Source organism: Miscanthus floridulus, unplaced genomic scaffold, assembly GCF_019320115.1.
Source record: "Miscanthus floridulus cultivar M001 unplaced genomic scaffold, ASM1932011v1 os_2502, whole genome shotgun sequence".
In the NCBI taxonomy this organism is placed as follows: Eukaryota; Viridiplantae; Streptophyta; class Magnoliopsida; order Poales; family Poaceae; genus Miscanthus; species Miscanthus floridulus.
Window position 1 is genome coordinate 20,965 of NW_027098345.1, and position 7,789 is coordinate 28,753.

Consider the following 7,789-nt stretch of genomic DNA (forward strand, 5'->3'; position numbering starts at 1 on the left):
ATGTAGTACACTGTACTCTATCTATTAATTTTGCCTTAAATTTCACTTTGGTTTATTCTCAAATCAAATTTACCTAACTTTTATTAAGTTACAGATGAAAATAACAGTGGAATCGAGACCAACTTGTCCGCCAAGGCAGACCACTCCAGCGTGGCACTTCTCTCACGGCCAACCGGCAGAGGGCCTCCGGCCTCCGGCCACCGCCCTTTATAAAAGGAGAAGAGGCGAAGAGCACCAGACCGAGCGATCAAACGAATTCCTCTCCTTTTGCCAAAGCCTCGTCGCCCCCGTCCCGTGCAAATTTGCTCGAATTGCTCGCCCCTCCCACCCCCCAAAGCCATGGCGGAGCGCTCGCCCAACCCGAGAGCCCTGCTTGAGTATGACGTCTTCGCGACCCCAGACCTCACCGCGTCCGGCGGCTTCCGCAGCCTCTCCCCGCCCAGCGGGTTCCTCGACGCAGGTTCTGGACCGCATTTCTTCAAGGTAACACCGCGCTGTTCGTGTTCTCTCTCCCTCAGGTTTCTCGTCTCGGTCTTCTCCGTGCTGCTTATCATTGTGGTGTGCTTATTCCCTGCCGCTCCCCTTCGGTTTCAGGTGCGCTGCCTGTTCTGCGGCGACGAATCGAAGAAGGACGTCGCCCTCTACGCTCTTGCTCCCGGTGCGCAGGGTTGCTCGGAGAGATTCGGATCCCGTCTGCTAACCAGGAGGTGCCACCCGACGTGCCCCAACCCGGCTCACATGGTCAGGAAGGTGCGTGAAGAGAACCTTCTAGTTTTGTTTCGTCGGAGTGCTTAGTTCGTCGGAGTCCTCAGTTGATATCGTTTGTCTGGTTGTTGGTTCATCAGAGTTTATCTCGTTTATCTGGTCGTTAGATCGTCAGATCCCTCAGTTTATCGCGTTCGTCTACTTGTCTCGCTGTTAGTTCATCAGAGACCTCAGTTTATCTAGTTTATCTGGTTGTTAGTTCATCAGTTTATCTCGTTTATCTGGTTGTTAGTTCGTCAGATTCCTCAGTTTATCCCGGTCATCTGTTTGTCTGGCTGTTAGTTCATCAGAGTCCTCAGTGAATCTCGTTTGTCTGGTTATTAGTTCATCGGAGCCCTCAGTTTATCTCGTTGTTAGTTCGTCAGATCCTCAGTTTATCCCGTTCGTCTGCTTGTATGGTTGTTAGTTCATCAGAGACTCTCAGTTGCCTGATTGTTAGTTCGTCAGATCCCTCAATTTATCCCGTTCGTCTGATTGTGTGCTTGCAGTGCGCCAGCCCGGACTGCCGTGAGCTCGGATCCATCGAGCTTCAGGAGGTGGCAGGATCTCTCAGGCAAACCGGGCGTCTCCGATTCCTCACCATCAAGTGCCAGGGCTACGAGATCCTCGTCTACACGGCTGGCCAGAAGTGGGTGGCGGTTTCAGCAACAGGCGAAGTGGTCCCTGTCTTCTACGGCACCGGCAACATGTTCAAGGGACCGGACGCCGCCAGGAACGAGGTCGCCATCCGTACAGACTTCCAAGTAGTTCAAAAGGAATGAAGACTCCCACTCGTCCTGATCTATTGGAAAGCCAAGGTAGCCGCGGACAAGATTCACGTTACAGGTGTCAGCGATTGGGTTCTTTTTGTTGGTGACGAGGATGTAGGCATGTAGCTTAAACGTCCCCTGTTTTCGCCTTTTGCTGGTTCTATTTGAGCATGTTCCGGTAGTTCTGCTCTCCTGGTGATGATAGCTTTGAGCTCTGAGCCTCAGTGGATGTAGTATGATAGCTGCTGTGTCTTGAACTATTTCTGATGAATGGGAATGGGGGCATTGTCCTCAGGTTGGCTTCATCTTATGCTATGCTTAGTTCTCTCTTTTTCTCGAGCGGACTTAAGCAGCCCGTACTTCGTTAAGCAGACAGGAATTTGTTTACACATTTGGACATTCCTAGCCAGCGAGTAGCAAACCAGGAACGGTACCTACAGCTCTTGTTTTACATGAACGTTCTAGCCGGCTCACGAATTTGGCGAGAGAACGTGCTCCATACAAGAAACGGAAATGCTAAAGGCAGGGCCGTCCCAACAATTTCTAGGGCCCTTGAGCAAACAAGACAATGAAGTCCCGGCAATCTAATATTTTAATATCACGAGATTGAACTATATAGTACTACTGGTAATAAGAGTTAACTCGCAAAATATAGTTTGTTAAAAAACGACAATACATCAAAGAAGCTTAAAGAACGGTGAAATCCATGAAATGACTTAAAATTTAAAACAAATTATGGGCAGCCTGCTGCCTATGGCATGTTCATAAGTTCCTTGATGAATTAAATAATTAAACTAATAGATCAACAATTCGCTGCACTATCGCTTGATGCCTGTATGTATTGGATTGCAAGGTAAAAAAGAAACTGAAGTTTTCAGATCGAACAAACAATAAATACTGATGAACTGAAACCATAATCACTTACCGCAGAGTCGGGGACAGGGATGAAGGGACTGCAGCACAGCTGGGTTAGTGGGCGCCTGCTGGGATCACGGGATTCCAGATTACGGAAATCGGGATTTCAGGATTTGGGAACGCCGGAACAGCCGCCGCGGCGCAACAGCACGCATGCTTTGACGCGGAGTCGCGAATAGGAAAGGGTTGCCGCGCAGAGCCGCAGACTGAACTGGACATGACCATATGGAGCCAAATACATGTACTACATATACGTATACTCATGGGCCCCTAGTGCCATGGGCCCCCGGGCGTCGCACTGCCTGCCCTCCCCCATGGGACGGGCCTGGCTAAAGGACAACCGTGTGTTTTTGTCTCTCCCGGCACACGGTTGTCTGATCATCCGATCGTTGGGTCTGTCCATAGATGACCGTCTGATCCCCACCTATTTAGCTATCTGTTTTTTTCCTTGTCGCTGACAAGCTGTTCTGCAAGTCTTCTCTCGTTTCATTTCATCGTCTCCCCCCTGACAACAGCGACTATAGAAAAAAATTGTCTCATTTTATAATATATTATTTATTTTTATTCTTGTCTAACTATAGAAAAAATTATGACTTGTTAATTGTCTTTATGTCAACATTTATATTATTTTTTGTCCTTGCCTAACTATAGAAAAAAATTTATGATTTGTTAATTGTCTTTGTGTCAACATATATTAGATTTCGTTAGGTTTGTATAGTTTTGTGTATCGGGTTTTTTATAACCTGATTCGAAAATTGTAGCTACAATTTTATTATAAAATATGTGCAATAAGCATGGTGGCCGTTGGATTTCGATCTAATGGTGGTAGAATTCGTGTGCTACTATTATCTAAAGCAACTGAATTTGTTTCTCATAGAAATCGTGTGTTTTACATGGAACTAACAACCTTGTGCTAGTTGGTCACGAAAACACATGAATATAATATAGACATCCTCGATAAAATAAAAGTGACACGTGATGAAAGAAAAGACACTCTTGAGATCACAAGCAGTGATAATTTGCATTGTGTGAATAGTAGTCTCAATATTTCCTAATATACGTGGACTACTTTATTTATACTAAAACCACTGAGAGTGTTAGCCTCGTTATTCGTGCCCTAAGCGCGCCACTGATGTCCCTGACCCAACGACGCTGAAAAGGTGGCTTCCCTAAATGTCCTTCGTCGATCTGTTCTAGAGATCACGGAGAACAGAGCCGGGGCGAGCCGGAATAGAGGGCCGGCATCCAACCAGGAATCTGTCCAGAGAAGTGCCGCTGCGCCATCCCCTATGACCACCGAGAGAGATGCTGAACACATGGCCGCGACCACCTTCTCTGGTCTAGCCGGCAGGCTCGCCCATGCGCGTTCCGGCTGCACCCTCTTTAGCCACTCCCATCGTAGGCGCAGGGCGAAGCCGAAGAAACGAAGGTCAAGAACGCCGAGGCCACCATAGCACGTCGGTCTACAGATGACCGTGGACCAGGAGACCTTGCACTTCCCCCAGAGGTGACCTCCGTTCCGGCCCATAGGAAAGCGCGGCGACGGCGATCGATCTGCTGAATATCCCAGTCGGAGAGACATGCGGCTATGGAGATATGCACGGGGATTGCAGAGAGGGTGACCTTGGTGAGGACCACGCGACCTGCGCAGGTGAGCAACCCCGCCTTCCATGTCGGTATCCTAGCCGCAGCCGCATCCACAAGCGGCTGCTCGTCAGGTCTCCTAAGCCTTGAGAAGGAAAGTGGTGCCCCCAGGTACCTGCAAGGGAAAGGCGCGATCCGACATGGGAAGGCTTGCTGGACAATCATGAGGTCGTCCTCGGAACAACGAATAGGCGGCGATGCGAGGCATTTGTCCATGTTGGTTATGAGACCCGACGCCCCGGCGAAGAGTGCCAGGATATGCTTGAGGCAATGCAGATCAGCAGCATTCGGAGCGACGAAGACGACCAAGTCGTCGTCATACAGGAAAGCTCTATGTGGCATAGCCGCCCCAGGCAACGTCATCAGGAAGCCACGCCTATCTGCCTCGCGGATGAGGGAGTTCGATCAGCACCTCCATCACGATGACAAATAGCATAGCATTGGGGAGATTGGGTCCCCCTGGCGCAGGCCCCTGGCATGTGCAATCCTCCTCCCTGGCCTGCCGTTAACCAACACCTTCGTGCTCGCCGTAGATAGCACGATTGAGATCCAATTTGTCCAACGCAACGGGAAGCCGATATGTCGAAGAATATCCTTGGTCTTTTCTATTTGTTGAAGTTACCTGCTATCGGTAACCGTAGTAGTACACGGCGTACGGCTGCGTGTCGCCCGCCGCGCTCATAACCAAGGGGCATGTACTACATCCCCTCGCCGCCGAGGACGAGCGAGCCGCTCACGGGTAAGTAGTCGTCGAAGCAGCGGGACAGAATGTAGTAGGAGAAGTTGGAGAGGCCGAGCGCCGCGCGGGCACGGACGACGCGCCACGGCCGAAGCCCGCGAGGCCCGAGCCCAACAGCGTCTAGTACACGAACACGAGGGCACGAGCCTGCATCCGAGGACGAAGCGGGGGAAGGCGGGTGTGCGATCAGACGTTGCTGGGCGCGCCTATTTCCGAGAGGCCATGCTGGGCTTGGGCGCCAACGCCGAGATGCACGCGGCGCCCGGGGTCGACGACTCCATATGCGGGACCACCGCCGTGGCGGCCCTCGTGGTCGGCGGTGCGCTCCAGGTCGCCACGTAACTTTAGCATCATCTGCTACGTTCGTTTGCCATCCAACCGTCTGTCCAGAATCTACTAGAGCTGAGGCTGCTGAAGGCCGGGACTCTCATGTGTGTCTGCGCGAACTTGGCGCCCCTGCGGCGAGCCGCCGCACACCGCCGGAGGAGACGGCCAGACCTCCAACAGGATTATTATCGTTACGTGCGGAGGATGTGGAGGGTCGGGCCTCCATCAAGATTCCTGCACCGTGCCACAGGTGGTGGAGGGCCGGGCTGCCGCCGCTCGTCGGGGCTCAGTGCCGCTTCAATGGATGTGCGGAGCCGGTTGCAGAGTGCCGCCACCGTCTCCAGTGCCAGACCATACCACTGTTGAGCTGCTTTCGGCCGCCTGCACCTCGTGTGATCGTGTCCATCGTCCTGGACAGGGACATCAGTGAGGACGCCCCACCACCACCAACGCAGGTTGTCCAGGAACGCGAGCAAGCTGTAGGAACAGAGCAGAGCACGGCATCGCAACTTGCCACCCTGCAGTTCTCCTGCTCCTCGTTGCCATCCGCGCCTCCTTGGAGGGGCCGGAAGTCCCATGCTGAGGCAACGCTCCGCTCCGAAGGAGACCCATCGTCGCCGTGCCGACCTTCGCACCAGCCGCGCACTCTCGCCGCATCCCGTGCCCGCGACGGCCGCCCGCTCGCCGCGCCCTGTGCCCACGCCGCCCTCCGCGCTGGCCGCGACCTCGCCACGCCGGCCGCGCACGTTCGCTGCGCCGCCCTCCGCGATGGCGGCGCGCGCTCGCCGCATCCCATGTCCGCGACGGTAGCCGCTCGCCGTGCAGCCCTCCGCGACGGCCTCGCGCGCACGTCGCATGCCGTGCCCGCGATGGCCGCCCGCTCGCCGTGCGCTGTGCCCACGCCGGCCGCCCGCTCGCCACGCCGCCCCACGCGCTGGCCGTGCCAGAACACAGCGTTGGGCCGCGAGGTGTGAGCTCGCCACTCCGCCCGCGCACTCTCGCAGCGCTGGCCGCAGACCTCCGGCTCCGCACGCCGCCAACGGAACACAGCTGGGAGGAGGCCCGGACGACCACGGACGAGCTGGTTCGATACATTACGACGGTGAGCAGCAGGAAGAGCATGGAGGTCGGTCTCCAGGCTATCTTGAATAATGATCGGGGAACGGTCTGTAACGCATGGTAGCTCTTGTTGGCCAAGAAGGCAGGAGTCCGGAGCATGTCATCATCATCGAACTCTCCTACAAACGGTCCAATCAAGCGCGCCGCTGCCGGCCTTGTGTGCCTTCATGTCGGCGCAAGCCATGGTCGGGAACCACTCCAGATCATCCCAGTCCAGCACGCACGGCGTGAGTGCAAGGCCGCGAACACAGGCCGGTCTATCCCTAGCACGGCCAGGGGCCGCGGCCTTGGTGAGCGCGTAGGACAAGGATTCAACGGCGCTCTTCTACCGTATCCCGGCCCGGACGGCTCGTCGCCAGAGTCCGGGAGGACCTCCTCCATGGAGTGTCCTCGCAGTCCCAGAGCAGAAGGATGGCGCGGTGCTCCTTGCCAGATCCCACGGACCACCCACTCCTCTGACGCCCGGCAGCTCTCGCTTGCCTTCACCTTGTTAATTTGTTATCATGGGTGAAAAAGCTTGGTCCCACACGGTGAAAATGTTTGTAGCCCTTCGATCTTCTTGCTACGGCAGATACAGAGGCGAAATTACCGAAGGAAAGTCACCCAAATCTCAGTCCACCTGTGCATTTAATTTGAGTGCCCTCTGCCCTCTGAAATAGATCGTTGGACAAAAAAAAAAAAAAACAATACCCAATCGTTTGGCCCACCTATACATCTCTATACCTTTTCTCTTACATTTTTTATTTTTTTAGTACCAGCAAATATGCACGTGCGACATGTACGCGTTTCTAAAATTATTTTAAATACAATGAAAATGTTAATTGAATTATTGATAAACAATAAAGGTAGGTGGCAAGTGCTTGATCGCTTTGTCCGAGTCATGTAGAACAAGATTCAAATCGTTTGTTCGTTAGGATGCCTCGGCTGCATGTATCGCTGCACTAACAGATATAAAATAACGTGATATAAATAAACAAGCATATGTAGATGCAAAATAATTATGACTTAAATAATGTAGCATTAATTTATTTAGCAGGTACATCTAAACATTTTTTTTCTTTTTTTGCCCCATAAACACGGTAACTTTATGTTGTTTTCCTTTTTGGCCACACAAAGTAGAGGATATGCACATGGACATGATTTTTTCCATTATTTCTTACAAACATGTTTATATTTTTGTTTTTCACCTTTTTTGTCATACATTATTCTGTCCCTCACGTGTGAATTGTGTTGTTGTGCGTGCCTTGGTTTTATTTCCACCTCCACATTGCAGATGTTGTTCATTCACAACGTGGTACTATAAGTAATGCAAGGCGTAAAAGAACAAGTGCTCTATTGGGTCCATGGCATTAATGATCTTCCATGCAAGCAAAAAATCTGATGTGGCATCCAAATAAATGAAGAAAGAGAGTAACTCGATGAGAAACTGTTTCTCCCCTGAGAAACGGCGTCGTCTCGTGAACGCGAACCAGCGTTGAAGAAACCGACGGTTTCAGGGACGGGGCGCCGTGTAGTTTCCTACTGTGTGGGT

At 52.4% G+C, this 7,789-nt stretch overlaps 2 protein-coding genes across 2 annotated transcripts; one reads left to right on the plus strand and one right to left on the minus strand.

Moving 5' to 3' along the window:
* The first annotated feature begins 306 nt into the window (after positions 1–306).
* LOC136535085 (uncharacterized) lies at positions 307–1,735 on the plus strand. Its single transcript, XM_066527419.1, has 3 exons — positions 307–483; positions 595–750; positions 1,254–1,735. Exons 1-3 carry the CDS (start codon positions 340–342, stop codon positions 1,524–1,526), a joined length of 573 nt encoding a protein of 190 aa, XP_066383516.1. The 5' UTR covers positions 307–339; the 3' UTR covers positions 1,527–1,735.
* A 2,077-nt stretch (positions 1,736–3,812) lies between these two features.
* Positions 3,813–4,415, minus strand: LOC136535086 (uncharacterized). The gene has a single exon (XM_066527420.1). The coding sequence runs from the start codon at positions 4,413–4,415 to the stop codon at positions 3,813–3,815; it is 603 nt and encodes a 200-aa protein (XP_066383517.1).
* Positions 4,416–7,789: the final 3,374 nt, after the last annotated feature.

Coding starts and splice junctions, on each gene's coding strand:
- LOC136535085 (XM_066527419.1), top strand. CDS start 340: ATGGCGGAGCGCTCGCCCAACCCGAGAGCCCTGCTTGAGTATGACGTC. Junction 484..594: donor CTGGACCGCATTTCTTCAAG/GTAACACCGCGC, acceptor CTTCGGTTTCAG/GTGCGCTGCCTGTTCTGCGG. Junction 751..1,253: donor CGGCTCACATGGTCAGGAAG/GTGCGTGAAGAG, acceptor GTGTGCTTGCAG/TGCGCCAGCCCGGACTGCCG.
- LOC136535086 (XM_066527420.1), bottom strand. CDS start 4,415: ATGCCACATAGAGCTTTCCTGTATGACGACGACTTGGTCGTCTTCGTC.